This window comes from Theobroma cacao, chromosome 7, assembly GCF_053813885.1.
Source record: "Theobroma cacao isolate CCN51 chromosome 7, ASM5381388v1, whole genome shotgun sequence".
Lineage (NCBI taxonomy): Eukaryota > Viridiplantae > Streptophyta > Magnoliopsida > Malvales > Malvaceae > Theobroma > Theobroma cacao.
In genome coordinates this window covers 3394521-3416945 of record NC_142645.1, presented here as the reverse complement: position 1 = coordinate 3416945, position 22425 = coordinate 3394521, and the positions used below count along the sequence as shown (strand labels likewise).

Sequence of the window (22425 nt, the reverse complement as noted above, 5' to 3'; positions counted from 1 at the left end):
CACAGGAAGGCAAATTAAGCTCAGCTCCCGATTCATGCAATGATGGAGTTCAAGACCATCCCAACTTTTGATCAAATTTTTGGCTGCCTGCCTGTCCTACCTTGCAGAATTATTTCTGTAGCATTCCTTTTCTACCTTGTTCAAGATGGCCAGTCAAGTAGCAAAATAATGAGGGTTTTTGAAACATGTTGAAAGCAAGCAAATATATGGCATCTCTCTTAAAGGTTATTTCTAGGGCAATAGCTTCTCAGTACTTGCTTTTCTGTGTCATCTCAAAAATATTTCAATGTCCCTACATGTATTAAATTCATGCATTGAATCTAATTCTCCTTATGTCTCTATATAGAAAATTTAGATTTATATACCAAATTCAATTAATTAATTGGCCAAATTTTTGGCAGTGTACCCTCTCCCTTTTTCTCTTTTCTTTTTGTCAGAAAAGTGGCATTGCACAAAAAGAAACCCCATTGCACCGTACATCCTGAAATTATTGAAGGAATTGGAGAGTTAAAGTTGTAATGCAAAGTTAAATGGATGGTACAGTAAAAAATTCTCCTATCATTTCTTGTTTATACTTTATAGCTATCATTAATTCTTACCCTTTTCTTTTCGAGTAAAATTTATATGTACTGAGAAGTAATTAATGTTCATTTTTTTTTCTTTTTTTGGTATATTTTGATAAAGTCGAGAAAGAAAGGAGAGATCATTTTAACTTTGAACTCTATCGCTTGAGAGAGATAACAATAATTGGATGAAATCTAAGTTGTTGAAATATCACTAATCTTCTCTTATTCTGCCACACAGTATAATCTAAAACATTCGAAGCGATCTTAAACTTTTTGTTGCTTTATCACTTCGTAAAGGAAAAAAGGTACAATTAGGTCACTAGAGATCATTGGGGGATTAATGACATGCGGAGTCTGAAATTCAATGAATTAACATAAGTATTCCCATTAGGGTTTCAACATGGGGAACCATAAGTACACCTCTTTTGAACGTTTGTGCCCTAAAAGATTGATGATATGTGTCATTATAATTCGGAAACAAACTTAAATGCATGATAAGGTTAAATGACATGACTTGATGCTTTTTCCTTTTCTTTTTCCTTTTGCTTGTAAAAATCTTAAGCCTCTCTTACCGACACATGTAGCTTGCCGACAAGTGAAAGCCCATCATCATATGTAGGAAGAGTGGAAGAAAATATGAATTGACATTGTATAGCTACGATGTAAATTTGGTACTTGCATTAGTACCAAGATCATCCGGACATGTACTTACGATCCCACAAGGAAAAAAAAAAAAACCAAAACTATTTAGCTTTATGGATATAGTATGATGAAGCCATGTTCTCCACTTCATGCAACAAGATCCATCGATGACTCACAACACCATTATACTACGAAAGTGATAATCACCCATCGAGTCTTCACTCTCCAAAAGAAGCTATCAAACCCCCACTATATACCACAAAGCTACATGTCTCAAAAGTTATTAGATTTTACTCGTCAACACAGTCATACGAATTGATTTCGATCATGAAAACTTTATGCTTAATGCATTGCGAAAAAATTTTATGACGTGGACTGCTTACAAGATTATACATCGGAAAGTCGGAACTGCCTAGGTATCATGCAATGGCACGAGGAAGTCAAGTCCTTATCTAAGTAACAACATAAAAATGTTTCCCCATTACCTTTTGGCAAAAGTGTCACTTGGGGGGGGCTAACTTTTGCCCATTAGAGCGATGTGGTGTTTCACCTCCATGGGTTACAAACACTTTCTTTTTGTTGTTAGATTAGCATATGGGAAGTGATAATGGGGCTCGTCTGGTACAGGTCTTTATCCACTTACTGTTCATGCACTCTTGTCGGTCCAGTGCCCCAAAAATTAGGGGACACTGTTCATGGCTCTGTAATAAGTCAAGTCTTCATAGGGTTAGAAGAATGTAGAGGAATTATTGTTGTATATGAGGCAGTGACTAGCAAAAGAGAGCTCCCCAATTATTTTGTCACTGCCTAAAAACTCACATTTTGAGGAAAGAGTTTAGGATTACATTATGGTTAGTTTGAAACATTATAATACTTATCATACTCACAATCAAACACTTTTTAACTTTTTCCAAGAGAAAGAAAACTTAAAGAAATTGCCCTAGTGCCTCTACCTTGCATTAGGTTTAGAAAGCTGGGATGTAGAAACTTTAATTAGTTTATTGGTCACAACATTTCGATGCAAGTAATTTTATTAAGTACAGAATTCTCGTGTTTTTTTATAATTAATTTATTTGTCGATAATAAGAAACGTCACGATATTCATATCACATCGATTTCGAATCTTTCTAAAACAACTTGATGGGAAAAAGCAAATTTATTAACATAATACTATATGCATACCAATTGTATACATAGGTTAAATAATGATAGTAGTAAGATTCTTTCCTTATTGTACATTACTGTAAGTAATGATTCTGTCTACTGGAAAACAGTTCTAATGTTTACCTAACAATAGTTTCAACTTTGGAAAACTATTTTATTATGTTAGAAAAGCAAACCCAACAGTAACAGGGTGAAATCTAGTTGACTAGAAGTTCATGCAATAATATTGGCAATTGCATAGGAGGATATATATATTAATGTTACTGTTGAAATAATAATATTGTTATATTCAAGAAAAGGAGAAAAGGGGTTTCCCAAAAAGCTGAAATGAAATCTTTCTTTTGAACGGAGAAAAGCATGAACATATGCACAATGGCAATACAGAATCTAAAGCAACTTGGATTCTAGCTGGACTCAGTTTCTTGACATTTGTGGTGTCAACTGGTGACTTTGATTAAACATCTTGTTCAAAAGCTTTTCAGTAATATGATTACCATAAAGAATTCTTGTTTAATTGAGGGGCTTATAGGATTATAATCATGTTTGTGGTGCATATATACAACAAAATGAAAATAAAGTGGAATATATTTTATTAATCTATCTAGGAATAAAATATAAATAAAGTGCCAGCACTTTGTTGAATGTCTTGATGGCCTACAAAAGGAAGACCTTAATAAGGAATATTTCCTAAATAGGGAAAAAAATTAAAAAAAAAAAAGAATGGCATTTAACTAAAACCATGATTGGTGCTTTGACAAAATTATTAAATTAATTTCTTTTTTTTTATGATGAAGCAAATCTTTTTAATTTATTTGTGTTTTTCTCTCCCCCTCCCTAAGCCAAAAAAGAAGGAAGAACCAACCAAATGGGTGACTTGGTTGTGGCCACAGATCACACGGTAGTTCCAATAAAATGAGTTTGTCGGCTCACTTTTTAGGGCCTGGATTGGAGAAGACTTAAGGGACAAACATTTTGATTATGGTCTAGCATGTAGGAGAGGATAAACATAAACATTAATCTAAAGTTGACAAGATGGATCAAAAAGGGTAGGCAAAGGCCAAAAAACAAAAAAAGAAATGTAACCCAAAGCTTAGCAAAAGATAATGAATAAGACTAATTGGCCCTATGCGTTTTAATGTTCTATATATGATTCCAAAGCAACAATTCTCCATCGTTAAGTGTTGGTTTTGGATTCTTTGTCGATTTGCTTTGTTTAAATTAAGTTGACGAGAAATGTTAAGACGTGTTTTAGACATTAATTAAAGTGATCTTTATGTAAACACCCGTTAATTAGATGTTTAAATGAACATGGGAGAGAGCTAAGTACGGGGGAGTTAATGTCCAATCCTAGAGAGATCAATTTGCTTAGGTAAAACCTTTCAGCCCATCGTTTCTTGTCTCCGGTTAGGCTAGCCAATGGGGTCCCTCATTGAGCGAACACCCGCTTGACCACAAGTACGCAAAGAGGAGGGGAAAGAAAGAAAGAAAGGATGGAATAAAAAGGGTATATATCTCTTGTAGATGATGATTGCAGTCATATGCAATAGGGGCATACTCAAGCTTCATCACCCTTTTTTATATTACCTTTTTTTTTTGGGGGTTCTTTAATTTGCTTGGTCCATTCGTTTTTTCCATTTAACTTTTCAATTGTTCTGTTGTTGGGACAAAGAGATAGAGATATTAGATTTTGAGAGAGAGAGAAATGATAACCAAGGGCTTTGAAGACCAGTTAAGGTGGGGAACATATTCATATGGAAGTTGAAAAAAAATATAATAAGCACATAGGCAGATAGGCTGCATGACTGTGTTCCTCAATTCAAAATGGGAATATATCAAAGAATCTGAAGGCATGGATTATAATTTGGTTTTAATTTGCCAATAGACACAGTTTTAAGAGGGGGTTTGTGGACCATGCATGTTTAGGGAGAAATGCTGGTTTGTCCAAACAGTGCTAAGGGAAATGGAGGTATTAGCATGTTGGGGATTTTTTCACATTTTAATTTGTTTATAGATATAATATTTTTTGACTTCTGGTTTGTGTTTTGTGCAAGGTGGTGTTGAAAGATAGGAGAGCTTGGAGGGTTTTCATTGGACCCATTTTGCAAATGCATCTAAAAAGAGAGGTGGCGTGTTTTGTCCCCCCCTCATTTCCAATTGACCCCCATGAGGAATTGAAGAAAAGGGAGTTGAATAATTATGTCTTTTGTTTAAGTATCCTTTTTGGCTTTTGGCCCCCCTCCCACCCCTTCCGTCTCTCTCTCCCTTGATCTCCCCTTTCTTTCTCATGCAAGGGAGGTGGATGGAACACAAAGCACAGCTTTGAGTATGCCCCCACACATCAACTCTTAAATGAATTATACCTGTTATGTGACGGTAGGTATGGGTTAGTGGTACCTAGACACTGAATAACAGCTACACCACTGCCAGACAGCCACATTAGGCAGCAAAATTCTACATATTTCAAGGATTGTTGCTGCCCTTTCTTCCCATCTTTCTCTTTTTTTTTTTCCCCTTTTTTAACAGAAAAATTCTTCAAAGACTGAAGATTGAGAATTAAACTGAACATTCCATGTTTAGAATGTCTTGAGTTTACCAATCTATTTTTAACCAATGATAGGTGAAAGAGTTTAATGTCATGTCACAACTGTTAGAGTTCATTACAGAAAACTCAAAACATCATGTGCTGTGTCAAGTGAGTTTACAGATAGTCAAAGGGGCACGTGAATTGGTCTCTGGAAACAGACTGCTTTCATGCATGCTCAGGGAGTAATATGAAAACTTTCCATTATGATACCAGAGGGTGATAGAGATGGTTCAGAGCCAGGTATACTAGCTCTATTTCTGCATAGTCTGCTAATCTGACCAATGGAGAGTGAGATCTCTCTGCTTCTGAGAGTATTATGGCTGGATCAAGCCCTGTTTTCATTGTTAAGGTCTATAAGAAAAAATGCACAGATTATGTTAGAGAGAACCTCCATAAGAGTTACCAGAAGACTGAGATATTGTCATTGTCAATGATTTTGATTCTGTTTCACTAGTGCCTTTACACACACAGATGAAGAAAAAAAAATGGAAGATACTGTTTTATACATCTTTGCATTTTCACAGTCGTTTTCTTGCCCTGGGATTAAGGATAAATAAGCTGTCTCACTCAAACACTGAAACATCTCCATTCCAACTGCATGAAGCAATTACATTAGACAAGATGGGATGGAAAGCGACGTCTATACAGGCTTGCTCATATGCCTTCATTTTCTTGACAAGCACTGATGATTGGGAGTTATAGAAGTAGATAGAACCATCTGAGGAACCAGAGACAAGTTTCTCCCCATCCAAGCTGAAATTGCACTTAACTGGAAATCCCGACACTCTATGGCTTTCATACCTTTTATACTTGTCTAGCTTGAAAGGAGGACTTGAAGAAAAAATGGCAATATAATTTCCATTTGATTGGGCCACAAAATAGGGATCAAATGGATGGTACCTAACACAAGGACAGGTGTAGGCTTCTGCATAAACCTGAAAAAGAGAAAACATGAGCATCACCAAATAAGTTATTAGAACAATATGCAAAGTTATCACCTTATATGCATTCATTAATATTCTATACAGAACAACTCTCCTTACCTATATTCTAAACGTTCACCACCATTACCATTGTCACTAAGACAAGACAATAGCATTTAGGTGTATCATGTAAGCCATTTTATATGTTAAAACTTTGTCCATATATCTTATCATGCAAAACTTTGTCCATATATCTTATCATGCTTGTCTTGAATTAGAATATCCATGTGATGAGGGCCAAATGAAAAGATATGCTTGGGACATATCTATATCAAATGGTTAAAGATATATATTTCATACATCTCCTTTTAGATTTGAAAGGGCAACTGAAGTGACGAGAAATTGAACACAACAAGGGTACAGTGTTTTTACATGGTTGAGTGATTACGCATCTCCTCTTCCATACAAAAAGCAATAATTTTGGGCATGCATGTGCATTTTAATGACAGGACTCACGTCAAATTTCAAAGTCATACAACTTGTTAAACCTAACTTAAGTTGATATAACTCAAGACGCAATTATCATACAACTCTCTCAAGAACTGTCAACTTGATTACTTGAACAGCAAAGCTAAGTGCCAAGTCAATAATCAAATCAATGGTTCATTTTTCAAGGTTTCTAAAGGCATTCATTTAAAGTTTGTGCAAAGGTTTTCTATAAAAGCAGCACTGGATCTCTGTTCAATAGTTTAATGCTAACTCTTGCTAAAAGCCTAAAGTAGTATTCTTTCTTTCTATTTGATTTACCTGGTGTATTGAACCCCAAAATTATGGTCATGAGGCTTTTGTGATTTGTGCTGAGAAATTATTAACACAAATGTTCAAAATCTAAGCAGTTATGACCTATAAAGCTAAAGTATGTGTGCTAGATAGGTTAACGCAAAGCATAGCAGACATAATGGCAAAGCATAGCAGACATAAGGGTCTTTTAATCACACAGGCTATTAGACCCCTTGTCTCAGTCTGCAGATACTTTCACTGTGCTCCTTAAAGCATCGGTCAGAAATTAGAACAAGGCAGTTTGAGACATGAAGAAAAGGGAATGGAATAAAGGTATGATACAACACAGATATATGCTGATATGACATTACCTAATATAGTGGGATCCAATAACCTGACCACACAGTAATAGATAAGCATGCATCCTCACTTGTTGTGCTACTTCTTTTTAAAATATTTGCTGAAAATTTAATACTTACAGCTTATTACAGTTCAATGACATAAGTGTTGCTAATAGACTATTAGTAGAGACTTATGTCATGACTCTACCTACATACTACACACAGTTTTAATTAGAAACAAATTTGTGAGATGAAACAAAAGTTGATATGGAAGACTTGTGTTCCATTTCTGTGCAAATAAAACTGATTTAAAATCTATTTTAAAGTATCTACTCATTTTTGTTTGTGATATGCTAACCACCATAATAGGAGCCTATGCTAAAAAATGCAGTGTAGCAAAAGGCAATATATCTAGGTTGGAGGTAGCCTTATGATAACTTTCTGCAACAAATATGAGGTGGAGAAAGCTCTACCATAAAAATCTCAGTGATGGAGAGTAAATGATGTTGAAAGGCATCTCTAACCTGATTAGACAGCGGAACCTGCCTGGAGATGTCCCAAACAATAATAGAATTTTCACTGACATTACCCCCAGAAACATCACTGGAAGATACAAATTGCTTCCCATCAATGGTGAATTCAACATCAAGAATTGGACCCAGACCTCGAATGTATTCATGCACCACCTGGCCAGTTCTAACATCCCACAATCTGAGTCCACCCTTTGATCCCCCAGAAAGGAATAGGTTTGAGTTATCTGGATGGAACTTTATAACTCCAACAACTTGATTATCTTTAAAAGTCTGCGTTTCAATTCCCTTTTCAACGTCAATCAACCTTGATGAACAGTCATATCCACAAGAAAGCACAAATAATCCCTGCTGTGACCACTTAACATCTTTCACAGCAGCATTGTGAAAGCTAAACACACGAGCTTTCTTCTGATCTCTGCTCCATACATTCCATATGCAGATTGTTTGATCCATCCCAGCAGAAGCAAGAAGATGAGCTGTAAACTAACTACAATGAACAGATCAATAAGGCCAGTGGCTGATAATTCTATGAAATAGAGTGGCACATGCAAAAAGAATGATGTATGAACTGACACTTGAGTTTAAACAGTTAAAGCGGCACTAAGAAGTTTGAACCAATAGAAAAAATGCACTAAAACAACATCCTTGCAACTAAAGAGATTAAACTACAACAACAGTTTTCAAAAATAAGAGCATACCATGAGTTGGTGACCAATGAACAGCATTAACAGCTTTTGCATGGCCACACAGAGCTACGGACAGCTTTTCAGGAATTTGACTTAACTGTGTATGGGCCTTTGGTTTATGCTGCAGTGATGAGAGAATATGATGTGGAAGATCCAAATCTGAAATGCTTCCCAGACCTGAAAACAAGAATTTACTGTATCAGCTGGCAAAGAGACAAGTTTCTATGACTACAGTAAAAGTTAATCTGGACAGAAGTGAACACTTGATGAATAAGACAACTATGCATAATCCTTACTGTTATTGACACTACTCCATAAAAATTAAGCAGTCTTACACAGTCCGACTTTCCTCCTTTTCACATCTCTCTCTCATTTGACTTGACCCTCCATCCGAGAGGTGCCAATTACCAGAACAAACCTTATTAGAATTTTGTTTCTATCATTCAAGGATTTCAATCAATTTGTATTTTGCTTCCCTGACTTTGTTCTGAAGTTCCAATCTTTTAATGTACACGAAAGAAACACAAGCAATTCTAATCAAGCCATAAAATAGATAAGTAAAATACTACCGTATTAATGCAAAAAAAAAAAAAGAGAGGAAAGCTTAACATAAGATCCATCAAAAAGATAATGGGCACATGAAAAAGGCAACAGTCAATATGGCACTTGTCTTTGAATGAGACTATCCATTATACAAGGCATAGAAAATAGAGTGTAAGGCAATTGAGCCTCACCTCCTCCTTTCCTAAAGCTATGAACTAGCAACTTGACATGAAAAAGTCTAACTTCTTGCCACATAGAGTTCCTTTTTGAGCTTTTGCTCAAATGGTCATCACCAATTCTATCCAAAATTTCTCTACTCAGTTGAAAAAAAAAAACAAATTAAAATGAGCTTCTAATTATAAACACTAATTATTTCATCAGTTACATCACTACCCATTTCCCCTTTTGATCAGTTTTCAACCAAAAAATCATCAAATCTGTAACTTTAAACCCAAAAAAGAGAAAAAAAAAAAACCGTCACCAATAAAAGAAGAAGGAAGAAGCAAGAAATACCTGGCTGAGGGATGAAATGAGGATCGTTTTGACTCAGGTTCGGTTCAGCAGCCCGGGGAACCGAACCGGAAAGTGCTCGCTCCCTCTTAGATATGTATCTTCCGGGAACCGGAGCTTCTTCTCTCTTTTGAAGATCCACCATGGGAAATGGGTATTCGGGTTTGCGCCGTTTCGATGGCCGGGGGGGATGGTAGTTATAGTTTACGGGCTTGGGTTCCGGTTCCGATTCCGGTTCGTCATCCGAGATGTTGGAGTAAGCTTTGCAGAGAAGATCCATGGCTGAACTGAATAGAGTTTCTTTTTCCTTTTCATTGCCCCTTTCTTCCAATCAAATAAAGAGCTCCAAATTGGGCCAATTTGGAAAGAATTGGACACAAATTGGGCCAATTTGGTGAGATTTTGTTTTGGTCTTTGATCTTATAAAAAATGAGACCTAAAATGATTTATTGTGCCAAATGGGCTACTAAATCTAACCATTTTGGACCAATTTCCATAAAAAAATGGACCCAAAGGTGATTTACAAGCCCTAGTTTTGCTAAATGAACCCCTAATATATCAACCAGTATGGGCCAATGTTCATCTTATTGATTTCTATATTTTGAAGTTGGATAAATGATTTTGAGTGATCCATATCCTTGGAGTGAGTCATAGATTTATATAATTGATATGATTAAAAGAAACTTTCCTTGTCTGTGTTAAAATGAATAATGTATAAGCTCATTTGCAGGGTTTTTAAATTTTCTTATTGATGTATAATGTATAGAATCTATACACTGATAGTATATCAAAAATAAATTCATAATATAATAACGTTTTTAAAAAACTATTGCAGAAATGAATGATGAATGTAAATTCGACGATGCATAGACTTTTTGAGGGTATGTTTTTCTCAATTGCAAAATGAAATTTGCAGCATTTCCTTTGTCTCCAAATCCCAATCCCATTATATGAGCCATTGTTTTTGAGCCCTAAACACTTTATATCTCATCTTTCTCTCAAGCCTTGATGAAGCTGGTTGAACCACAACATGAATCAACCTTCCAAATTCCATCATCAATCAATCTTTTCATGGCCTATGTAAAGCCCACATTGCCATGGAAGTCAAGCTTGTAAAGGTTCCAAAAGAAAGAAAAGGTTAAAGAATGAGTTGTGAAGAAACTTCGAACTAAAACACAAGTCCATGAAATTCTTGAATTGAACCCTTCCTCCAAGTTAGAAAAAGTTAGGATTCTTTTGCAGAAATAAAAAATATATGGGCTAATGAAGCTGAGGTAACCCAACATCAGCCTCTTTTGAGGTTTTTTTTTCCCTTAATAAATATGGGTCTGAACAGAAAAAAAAATGGGGGATGGCCCTAAACACCAATCATGACAAGAGAAGAAAGGGAATATATGAAGGAGGACCATCCAATCACTCTTCATATTTCCATCATAAACCCTTCAATAAAAATAAAAAAATGAGCCCTCACTTTTTCCAGGCTCCCCATGGTCCTACTCTTTAATCAGAGATTTATAAATAAAGAACAATAATAGAGAGCATCCTTTGCTTTTGTATAAGAATATAGGTTTCTTTTTATTGATGCAAATATGAGGTCATGCTGTCAAGCTGTTGGCCTAGAAACTAACCCATGTGCCCTAACCCCCACAATATTCTTCAAGTACTGTACATTCTTCGAAGCAGTTTTGCAGCAATGACAGATCCCAACCCAAGTTCCCAACTGCCAAAATGATGGTACTTCATGGGAGTTTTGATAGGATAGCTCTGCTTCATTCATTGTCTTCCCAAAGAGACAAGAGTGTTTTAGAAGAGACAATGAGGGAAAAATGTTGGAACTCAATAATTGAATAGTACTTGATCATTTCAATTATATGTAAGAAGATAAACTAAAATTGCTTTGACATAAGTAATAGGAATTAAGATCAAATTTTTCATTGAGTTTTGTCATTATACTTTCAAAAGAGTATCTTTTTTTTTTAATTTAAAAATCAATGAAATTTGAAGATATAGTGATGAAATTCAATATTGAATCACGATATTGTCACCAATTTAACTTAAATATTTGACTAACTAATAATATAATTTTCATTTAAATCGAATAGCGTAACGTGGGATGAACTAATAAAATATGTCAATTTGTCATAAAGCAAATAATATCGACAATGAATGTTATATGAGAAAAAGAAATGTTTCCTCTGATTTTCAAAAAGTTTGTGAATGTTTAGGCTTTCTCATCTTATTACAACTATTCTCCAATATATTTATAACCCCAAAGAAAGCAAGGACAAAGAGGAATTGTAGGACAAACCGACCAAACCAAAGAGAAAAGAATGGTTTTTCAAATAGGGACAAAAAAAAGTATAAGAGGACAAAGCAATGAAACAGCATTCAACCCAAGTCTTCAAATATTGTAGGATTACATAACATGGTTGTGATGGGTGTGGGGGCCAATAACAAAAGAAAATTCAATTCACTAAAAAGAAAAGAAAATGAAAAAAAAATAAAAAAAATATCTAAAGGAATGTTTCATCAAAGAGGGTCAAGATCCATGTCAACCCCACCAGGTGGGAGGGCTAAGTAGGTGACAAAGACACATGTCCACTAGTCAATTTGTTTATTCACTCATCATCTTTGTATTGACAAGATGACCCTTTAATATATTTTAATTTCTTTTTCATGGTGGAAATTCAAAGTACAATTTTCAAACCCCATGAGAATTTCAACCAAAGTCAATGAAAAGAGAGATGGTCGTTTAAGGCACAAACTCTTTCTTACAAACTTGTCTTGTTTTCAAAGTAAAACTAGGATTTTTTTTTATATAGATAAGAATGAACATCCAATGAATGATTTTATGAAACCCCCTAAATTGAAATTGTTGTGCCCTAAGATAAACCCTAAAATTGAAAGTGATTTTAGCCCTAAATGATGGGATTATAGCTTGGAGGGGGAGTTGGTAAGGATGATTAGAATTAGGACAAGGTGGGATTTAGATATACATTTGATTGATTAAACAATGTGTACACATCTCTGACTTTATATTAAAAATTATCTTCTAAGAGAATGTTGAGTTAATTGAATACTATATTATAGACTATGTTGCCTTTAATTAGATGTTACTAGAATAAGAAACTAGGGGATCTGCTTGCCTTATTTTAATATATATATATAAAAATAATAATTAGGGTTGAATTATTTCAAGTTGTTAAACATTTCTATCCATACCCTCTTGTCTTTTTAGGGGGAGAGCCAACAACTTTTTAAAGTTGGCAAATGGTCTTTTGGCTATTATACGGATCGGCGCAGTCCATTTGATCAAAGTGGAAATCTTAGTTGGTTTTTTGTAGGAAATATGAATCATGATGAGTGGGGTGTAACGGCGATATTACACTATTTTATGTCAAGCAAACCAAATTCATATATATTTATATATATATACAATAAATTTTTCCCGATAATACGTGTATATACATATATACATAAATAGACAATTCTTAAATTTAATTCGAGATATCGATTCAATAAAGGGTTTGAATTAAAACGTTTAAATTTTACAATTGAGGTGGCGTATGTCTTTTGATTTGTGAAAACAAGAGAAAATGTTGAGTTTATCTTGTTGATGTAATCCAAATCGTACATAAAAAAATATAAACAATTTTGTACATTCAAAACATGGTCTTATTAATTTTGAGAATGGAAATGAAAAGATCTAAGGGAGGGCTTAGAGTGTTTTATTTTCAAAGAAAATCAACAGGTTATATCAAAGTCACAAGGCCACGAATGTAAGCCACTTATATTGCTCCTGCTGGTTTTCAATCCTTTGCATAAGTCAATCGCCAAAATTATATCAGTTGACTACTGTTAAATGGTTAGAATTTATTGACTTATGACTTAGCAAACAGATTGTCTCTCCTAGCATGAATCAATCACATCAAACTAAGATGTATATAGATATATATTTCTAAGTGTTTGCTTTGACATGCTCCATTTTATTAACCTTTAAATCCCTTTCAATTTTATGATCTAGGTAGCTAAATTATTATACTATTGGTAGTTGAGAGAAAAAAGTAAACCCTATTCGTCACGATTAAAAACATATCCACATATACGCGTTGAATTGGAAAAATTGATAGACTTTTAATTATGTATATCATAACTTTCAACATTGTCCGCGACGAACTCATTTAATTAATTAATTATCTATAAGCATGTTTATTGTTTTGGGGATTGACCAAAACACATGGGCCATAAACAAAGCCAAATCCCTTCGATGCTAACTTATTTGTAATTGTTTTTTGCTTTGTGTGTATTCACTTTGATTATGAATCATTAAAAAGACCCCACAAAGGTCAGCTTTGTAGCTAAGGAGTCACACTCTTTAGTCCTTCCTTCACTCGTGTGGCTTGTCCCCCTTTGATTCTCTCTTTCTCTTTCTTATGCAAGGGGTCACTACTTTGTGTCAAAATTATAGGTGAAAGTCTTCCATTTTGTCTCTTAGCACACCATAAGCTTACACCAATCTGACATCATATTGTCATTAGAATGATAGATTTGGAAGACAAACATTTCTTCTTCAATCTGTCTTAGAATTAGAAGAGATACCTCAAACACCCCCATCCAATATAGGAAGAAAGAACTCTTCTTTGATATATAGCTTCGGATTGATATACTCTTCTTGTCTCTTAATTCTGTTCTATTCTTGACATTCCTCTCTTTGGGTAGTTGGTAATAACCCAAACAAAGGATGGGGGAAATGTGAAAGTTACCAAAAGGAACCAAGACTGAGATGTGAAACTCTTTCACATTGAAACACATAGTACAATTTTAATGGGTTACACAAATTCAGTATCCGAAAATGACAGGCTGCCTCCAAAATACACTAGGCGCAATTTTCGCTTAAACACAGTCTGAAACCTGCATGTTAGGGCAATAATTACATTTCCCAATAGGACTTGGAAAGAAAACTTTGTGTTCTCCACATAGTGGGATGCTTTTCTTTTGTGCAATTTTCACCTGTGTGTAATGTGTGTGCACGTATGCGACTGTTTGTTTAGATATATTCATGTTTACATATATTCGTGCAATATATGTGACCCAGGGTTTGCCGTCATGTCATTTTGTACTTATCTCCATTTAGGGTTTGCAAAATTCATGTTTATTGCATGATTCAAGGGCTTCTCATGAATTGAACAAGTGATATTTGGGTTTAGTATGTTGATGGGGACCAATGAAAGAAAAATACAGCACATGCTATTGGAAAAACATTGAGTGTTCAAATGATCTTCAAGTGGCTGCTAGTTGTCTTTCAACCGATGTCTATCAAAGAAAGCTAAAAGATATCTATACATGGGGATGGCAACAGGTTCTTTCACAGAGGAATGAATCTCTCTTTTATCAGAAGGCTTTCACAACCCAACCAGCTACCACCACTAAGCCTACAAAACAAGTTTTGTATAAACAACTTGTTAAAATATTCGATAAATAATGTGGCACCGAGTCTATGGTTGGATTGTTCACGACAACAGACTCAAATTGATATTTATGTATTTTCAATTAATTTTAAAAAATAATAAGAATGAAAAAAACAAGTAAAGATCCTAGAAAAATCATTACACCCTTTCGACCTATTTTGAGCACTTTCACCATAATGATGATCTAAATTGTCAAAATCTCTCTTACGTATATGCACAACCGTGAATATTAATTAATGGGAGATGGCATTATGAGTTTGAGCCTAAATTTTCTACCCAAAGCCTCTTGCCTAGCATTCAATAGACATTAACAAAATTTCCATGCACAAACTATCCATATACTATGTTAATTTGTACTTACTTCAAAAAAATATATAAAAAAATATTTTGTCACATTCACTTATAAAAAGCACGAATAAAAACTCCGCCGACAATACAGGAGATAATTTTTCAAACATAATTATCAGAAAGAAAATAAAAAACTAATCTTTTTAATTGAAAGGTAATAGAGAATTTGATTTTGATTTTTTTAAAAAAGGAAATAAAGTAATAAAAATAATCTAATCATGACAAATTTATCTAAGCGTGTGAGAATTAAAAAAGACCTAAAATTATTGTATAGAATATCTAGAAGAGCAACTTGCAAATAATGTGAAACTCTATACAACCATTATAAACATATATCAAATATTTGATATTTTAAAATCAATCCGCGACAATTCTCAAAAGGAATAAATTATTGATACGGATAAAAAAAATTTAAAAGCCATATTGTAGAACTCGTTTTTCATTTACGATATTGAATTCGCTCACACGCACATGCAAATATCATTATCTAACTTATTATCTCTTTATTCGGTGCTTTATGTGTTTTATCTTCTAAAAATGGACAACAAAATATAATCAATGTAAGAATTGAAACAACTTATTTGTCTTCGAATTTGAATTACCAAAGAGAAAAGTTAGGGTATAAAATGGTTGTGTAATATGTTAATATTAATAGTATATTTGTTGTTGAATTATTGAATTTATTTAAAAAAAAAAAAGAAAGAAAGAAAAAGAAAGGAAAGAGGAGGACGATGGGTACGTGTAAACGAGGGTAGGGGAAGCAAATGATTAGGAAGGAGGAATAAAAATGGTCATTTTCGGGGCTCTGACTCTGAGGAAGGATGTGGGGTCCAGGTGTCCTGGCACGCGCGCACGCCGCGTGGACCCCAGTCGTTGACTTTTGGTAAGCTTCAAAGGTCATATGAAAGACTAAATAAATAAATTAATTAATTAATTAAAGATTGGTAATGTTGAAGTTAGCGGTGGTAGTACTACTAGGCTACTAGTCTTGTTTTAGTCTTCTCTTTGTCTTTCCTCCTCTTTTCCTCTGCCGCCTCTCAACCACTCTCTCAATTTCCGTTTCTCGTTTACTTTCTTTTCTTTCTCCCTATATATATATTATAATATATATCAAAATTATTATATATCTTATACACCGTCGATGTATAATGTTTTGATCGATAACATTTATATAACTATTATTGTTTCGGTTATTTTTCCATTAAAAGATACAGATTTTTCAAGTGATATTTTGTATAATTATTCATGTTAACTATTATATCACATGATCTTTTATATGATCATTCATGTTAACTATTATGTCACATGATTGGGTTTATGTGAAAAGAGTTTTTTAAAAATTTTTTAATTTTTTTTATTTTTATTGTCACGTGAATATGATCACATGACAAAGCAGTTAATCAAATAGCTGATGATGTGAATTGCAAATGTGAGTCTCGTTATCTTTTAATATCTTAATGAATAGAATAATAACACTTGCAAATATTGATGATAAACAAATGTTAATTTCTAAAATTAAGTCTTTAAATTAAAATAAAAAAAAATCTTGAAAATTAATTGACCAAAAGAGTAGGGTACTTATATGAAATAATCGTTCCCGAAATTAAAAACTTCTATCACCGATATATAAAATAATAATCCATAATAAAAACATAAGAAATATATATATATATTAAATTCGGAAGTTTTAAGAATCTCAAGTTATTTATCATTTTATTAAATTGGGATGACATGTGCCAAGAAAATCTTCAAATGGACTATGAGACAAACCACATGGCTCCTGTTGAATTTAATGTATAACAAGCCATTGAAAATGACCTAATTAGTTGCTTGTCAAATTCCAAAATTATTTATTGCTGACTTTTAATAGGTGAGTCAATGCATGCGATTAATCTTTATCCTTGGACCCCCCAACAAAATAAAAATAATAATAATAATAATAGACTGAATTTGGGATTAACCATTCACTCATGATCTGTGGGTAAGAATTTTCAACGTTTACATTCCTAAAAAAGAAAAGGATTCATTCACCATTACCAACTCTATCTTCTTAATGGTCAATAACTAATTATGATGATCATTTTTCAAGACTTAGTTTGCGTATTAATTTGACAACAATTTCTTTCATCAAATGCTCAAAGGAGTTTGTCTAAGATTATTTCGAGGTTTTGATAAATAGGGCGTTAAAAATGAAAGATATATAAAAATATTTTTTATAATTTATAATCATATACTACACGAATATTCTTCATCCGTGAGACAAAAGTAACAACTCCAATTACTTAGTTTTAATTCGAGTGATAAGAGTACGGTGGGATTTGAATAAAAATTTTAAGTTCAAGTCATAAATGTTCCATGCTACACAAAGATAGCACAAACATAAAGGACGGAAAATCTTGAGCAAGGCCGAATATAATCATCATTAATTAATCAAATTAACTCTCACAATTTATAATCTATGATAGTTAAATGAAGATAAGGGATTAACTTGAACTCTTTTCTTGTTTTTGGAAGTTAAAGTACAGCCATTGTTAGACTATGGATTCAAATCCAAGTTCAACTTAATTATTTTAGCTAAAACAACAAGTGTAGTTAAGTTCTAACTTAATTACTTCTTTCTCTCTTAATTCATTCTAATCCTTCAATCTCCTTATTCATAACTTATAAGGAAGTGTGCTGGTCTGAGATTTGATCCTACAATATATATATATCATGAAACTAATCAATTTGGCTTAGATAATAACTTGTCATCTAATTTTTCATTGGTTTGAACTATAAATTAAGACAAATTTATTATATCAACAAATGCAACTACAATGGGGTACTAGACAATGATATTGAAAATTACATGCTATATATTATGATTTGATTGGTTTTTGTGCATATGCTGTTGTAATCTAGCCAATATATTAGTTTTTTTATTTTGGTTTTGGGAATTTGAATTTAACTTCTAATTAGCAATTTTAGTACTATGACTATTAGCTTGAATGGTAGCTGACAATAAAATTGATGCTAAGTTTGATAAGACTGCAATATCAGGTCACCATAGTTCTTAATCCACAGATATTTAATCATGAGTTATATATGATCATTTTCATTAGGAAACATCTCCAAAATTAACCCAAAGTGGAAATTTAAACATATATATGTATATATTAATAGTACAAATTATGATTATTATCTATACAATGATAGTTAAATTTGTATAAGATATTAAGATAATAACATTAAAAATTACTACTGTTTAAAGTAAAATTCTTGGTGTGTGTGATTGGCTGATAGGGTAAAGAAGACCCTACATACACTTTATTATTGTTTTTTTGGTAATAGTTCCAAAAATATATTCTTCAATCAAAATATTATAAAGTAATAATGAAATATTCAAAAAATAAAAGACTGTAAAAATATAAATATATATTCTTCAGAAATTAATTTCAACTTTAACAGAAAGTTAAAAGGCATCTAAATATAAAATGAAGAAAAAAACAAAGAAAAATTCAATTTCAAAATGAACTTTCCCCTTGTCTAGTTGTCTTATCACCCCCTGAAATGTCAACCACATTCCGGTTACTTGTTTCTCTATAGTACTTCCAATATTAAGCTGTTGAAAGCTTTGGCTGCTTTGTATATATACCCTGAGATGCAGCGAGCCGTTTTCTATCATTTTATGCAACCATAAAAGCCCCCCAAGCAAACCTCCCCACACCCAAAAAAATCTCAATCAAACACAAGTCTCTCACAATAGCAACCATAGCGCAGCAGCTGAGTTGTTTAGCCATGGCGGATGAGTTCAATACAGGAACAAACTGGTGGGATTCATCCAGGACTAATACCCGGTTCGACGCGGCTGGCTCTTCTTCTTCATCATCCGGGCTAAATAATAGCTTGGGGAGCTTTGGATGGGCAACTGAAATGGTTGACATCAAGGCAGCAAGGTCTTCCATGGATTCCGTCTCATCAGTTTCAGGTAGTTCAGTTGTTTTCCAGGATGCCCCAAAGCTCCAAGGTGTACCTGATCATCCTCCTCCTGGTGATTTACATATGATGGGGTTAGGACTTTCTTCTCAAGCTATGGATTGGAACCAAGCTTTGCTGTAAGTGATTTTCCTTTGTTTTAATTCTCCCTTTGAGTATTGGGAGTATTAAAGTTTTGTTATGTTTTGACAGCCGCGGGGATAAGAGTGAGAGTAGTTTTCGTTCCATGCTTCAAGATAACTTGAATTCCAGTGCAAACTATCAACAAGAAACGGCTGGGATGGGATCCTCTCAAGTTCAGTGGAGAGACAAAATGTTTTCTGGGGTTGGAGGGGATGCTTCTGTCAATGAATTTAAGCAAATCAGCAGAGGTTTTTCTCTCGATCAATCACAGTTTAGTCCCCATGGAAGTTCCAGTGATAGCACCGTGACTTGCCAGGGTTTGCCTTCCAGTTTTCAGATGGATTCAACAGCTTTGTATGGGAGTCCTTCAACAATTCTGCAAGGACTATTGGGGTCAGAAAATCAAGCACAGCAATCTTCGTACGAGAACCGTTCAATCAATTATCAATATGGAGCGGCAGCTGCAAGTTATGGAATGAACACCAACGAATTGTTGCCTTCATGGTCTAAAGTCCCTCAATTCTTGAGAAGTTCACCTCCAAAACAACATCTCCATGGTCAGTTACATTTCTCCAACAATGCCCCTTTCTGGAATCCATCTGCAGCGGCTTCCATGACTGATGTTAGGCCTGGATTTTTCCCATCATTGCAAACCCAATTTCCAACAGGAAATTTCGATGAAAAACCAAAGGTAAAAAGAAAAAAAAAACCAACTTTATTGAAGAATCTTTTACTACCATTTTTCTATATTAGGGTTTGGAATATTTTGTATTAAAAGATAATTTTTCAATTTTTTTTTTGTTCATATGTCAGCAGAATATATCCGAAGGTCGGGACTCAAGCACTGTGGTGAAGAAAAGTGGGAACGAACCCGCATCTAAAAGGCCTCGAAATGAAACCCCAACACCTTTGCCAGCTTTTAAGGTACAATCAGTTTGATATAACGTTTGACACACAGGGATTTTCTTTGAAGCTTTCCTCTTTCAAATAGAAATAGATGATAATTTTTATAGCTTTGATATCTTAGGTGAGAAAAGAGAAGATGGGGGACAGAATTACTGCACTCCAACAATTGGTTTCACCTTTCGGAAAAGTGAGTTTTTCTGACCATCCTTTCTTTTTTTTTGCTTTACTTTCTTATACAGACTTCATAGATATCATTTTGATTTGAATTTCAGGAAAGCTTATTGTTTTTCTTTTTTATTATTATTATATGTAGACTGATACAGCCTCAGTGCTCTCTGAAGCCATTGAATACATTAAATTCCTCCATGAACAAGTCAGTGTAAGTTCCATGGAATATGTTTGTTATTATACAGAAGCAAAACACATAATATTTTACAATGTTCTGATCAGGTTTTTTTTCTTTTATTATATACTATCAGGTTTTAAGTACCCCATACATGAAAAGTGGAGCTGCCATACAACATCAGCAGGTATACAATATTCTCTTTAATTTTCTTGGTATATTAATATATATATTTATGATTCTGTTAAAGAAGCTACATATCTATAGTTCCAGATAAATGATGAAGCATTTTGCATTAATGCAGAGTTCTGAGAAGTCCAAGGACCCTGAAGGGCCTAAACAGGATCTTAGAAGCAGAGGGCTATGCCTGGTGCCGGTCTCCAGCACTTTTCCGGTGACACATGAGTCGACTGTGGATTTCTGGACGCCAACATTCGGAGGAACATTCAGGTAGAAAAGGAAGGATGGAAATGGAACAGGTTCTCTGCAACTAGTGTATATTCTTATCAGGAAAACCCTAGACAAGTTGGGGTTGATAAGGATCAAACTGAAAGGAACAGAGAAAAAGAAAGCAGCCCACATTTGAGTGTCTAGTCCAGGATGGAAAAAGAATGCAGAAGAAATGTGAAGAATGAAATGGGAAGAGAAAGGGAAAGAAAAGGAAATGAATCTTCAAAGAAGAGGCCAAGAGGGGCATCAGCTTAAGGCCAACAACAAGCAAAATGATGCAGGGATTTGGGCACTGTAGGGGACCATTGGGAAACATATTAATTTTGTTTGTAATAATTGAGGAATTATTATGATTAGGGGGGTTGGTTAGGAATATTGAAAATATTTGAGAATTAAAGAAACAGCTGCTGATTATAGGAAAAGTTAATTTCAAGATTAATTTTAGATCAAAAGAAAAGAAAAATTTGTTGTCAAACTAATAGCTGATGATCAGAGGCTAGCAGAAGAAGAAGAAGAAAAAGAAGCTTTTGTTTTCTTCTGTTGCCAGTATTGTGAATAGAGCTGGCACCACCTATAATTCACGAGGAAAAAAAAAAAAGAAGAAGAAAATTGAAAGAATAATTGAATTCTTGAATTGATGAGAAAGGAAGTGAATGTGGGGGGATATGTCATTTGATTGGAAATCTCACTTTTGATTATGTTATTTGTTTGGAATATGTTAGTGGAAGTCAGAGGGTGACCCACCTCAGCTCCTCCTTTCAGTCTTCAATTTCTTTTTCTTTTCTTTTTGAATTTTATATTAATAGAGTAATAGTATCAATTTATATATATAATTTTTAATTTCTTTTTTATAATTGGAGGAATGTATGTACAGATGCTATCAGTCATGCTTTTGTGCTTTCCAATTGAGTGGTCACATTGAGGAGCTTCCATTGGAAGGTAAAGAAGAAGCCAAATAGTATTGGAGACCCTTTGGAAAAAATATCCTAGATAAGAACCTATGGGGGCCTTCATACATCTCCTTCATACAAGTTTTATTTGGAAAGAATTGTGTATATATATAGGTTATGAATGGGATGTTATTTGATTTCTATGGCTTGAGGAAAAGCTTAGGGGTGCCTCATGATTAATAGAGCTAATTGAAAATTTCCAAGAAAAACCTACCATTGAGAAAGAAGAAAAGAAAAGAAAAGCTTGACATATATATATAAATATTTATATATGTATATAAGAGACTAATCATGAAGAACTTTATGAGATTCTACAATCTAATAATCCTCTCCTTTCTCTCTCTTTCTTTTTTTCTTCAAAGTAAAGAATAAAATACACTAAGAAAGTAAAATATCTTTAATCTCATAGACCAATTGGATTGGTATTTCTTTACTCCTACTCTATATAGTTGGCCCTGAACTTTTATATCCATTGGCTAAAAGGAGGAGCTTTTGCAACATATCTTCCACAGTGCCCTTGGATGAGCAGTACTCTCTCTGATGATCAAAATTACACTTTATAAAGTTGAAATTTAAATTTCTCAACCAAC

General features: G+C 33.9%; 2 protein-coding genes across 4 annotated transcripts; one reads left to right on the top strand and one right to left on the bottom strand.

Annotated features, from left to right (window-relative positions):
- Positions 1 to 5355: 5355 nt before the first annotated feature.
- Positions 5356 to 9587, bottom strand: LOC18593722 (Transducin/WD40 repeat-like superfamily protein). Its single transcript, XM_007021075.3, has 4 exons — positions 9276 to 9587; positions 8232 to 8396; positions 7525 to 8009; positions 5356 to 5891 (listed from the first exon to the last, which is right to left on the bottom strand). Exons 1-4 carry the CDS (start codon positions 9550 to 9552, stop codon positions 5520 to 5522), a joined length of 1299 nt encoding a protein of 432 aa, XP_007021137.3. The 5' UTR covers positions 9553 to 9587; the 3' UTR covers positions 5356 to 5519.
- A 9128-nt stretch (positions 9588 to 18715) lies between these two features.
- On the top strand, positions 18716 to 21654 carry LOC18593721 (basic helix-loop-helix (bHLH) DNA-binding superfamily protein). 3 transcript variants are annotated; one of them, XM_018124076.2, is made up of 7 exons: positions 18716 to 19182; positions 19256 to 19877; positions 20000 to 20110; positions 20214 to 20279; positions 20406 to 20465; positions 20572 to 20622; positions 20740 to 21654. In XM_018124076.2, the coding sequence occupies exons 1-7, from the start codon at positions 18866 to 18868 to the stop codon at positions 20887 to 20889; spliced, it is 1377 nt and encodes a 458-aa protein (XP_017979565.2). In that variant the 5' UTR covers positions 18716 to 18865; the 3' UTR covers positions 20890 to 21654. The 3 variants fall into 3 exon arrangements, with proteins under 3 accessions (XP_017979565.2, XP_017979564.2, XP_007021136.3); XM_018124075.2 differs by having other exon boundaries at positions 18741 to 19182; positions 20406 to 20471; XM_007021074.3 differs by having other exon boundaries at positions 18816 to 19182; positions 20003 to 20110; positions 20406 to 20471.
- Positions 21655 to 22425: the final 771 nt, after the last annotated feature.

Excerpts from the sequence above, each read along its gene's own strand:
- LOC18593722 (XM_007021075.3), bottom strand. The coding sequence starts at position 9,552 with ATGGATCTTCTCTGCAAAGCTTACTCCAACATCTCGGATGACGAACCG. Across the intron at positions 8,397-9,275 it reads TCATTTCATCCCTCAGCCAG|GTCTGGGAAGCATTTCAGAT; the intron begins GTATTTCTTGCT and ends TCTTGTTTTCAG. Across the intron at positions 8,010-8,231 it reads TCATTGGTCACCAACTCATG|CTCATCTTCTTGCTTCTGCT; the intron begins GTATGCTCTTAT and ends GTTAGTTTACAG.
- LOC18593721 (XM_018124075.2), top strand. The coding sequence starts at position 18,866 with ATGGCGGATGAGTTCAATACAGGAACAAACTGGTGGGATTCATCCAGG. Across the intron at positions 20,280-20,405 it reads TGGTTTCACCTTTCGGAAAA|ACTGATACAGCCTCAGTGCT; the intron begins GTGAGTTTTTCT and ends TATTATATGTAG. Across the intron at positions 20,623-20,739 it reads CTGCCATACAACATCAGCAG|AGTTCTGAGAAGTCCAAGGA; the intron begins GTATACAATATT and ends GCATTAATGCAG.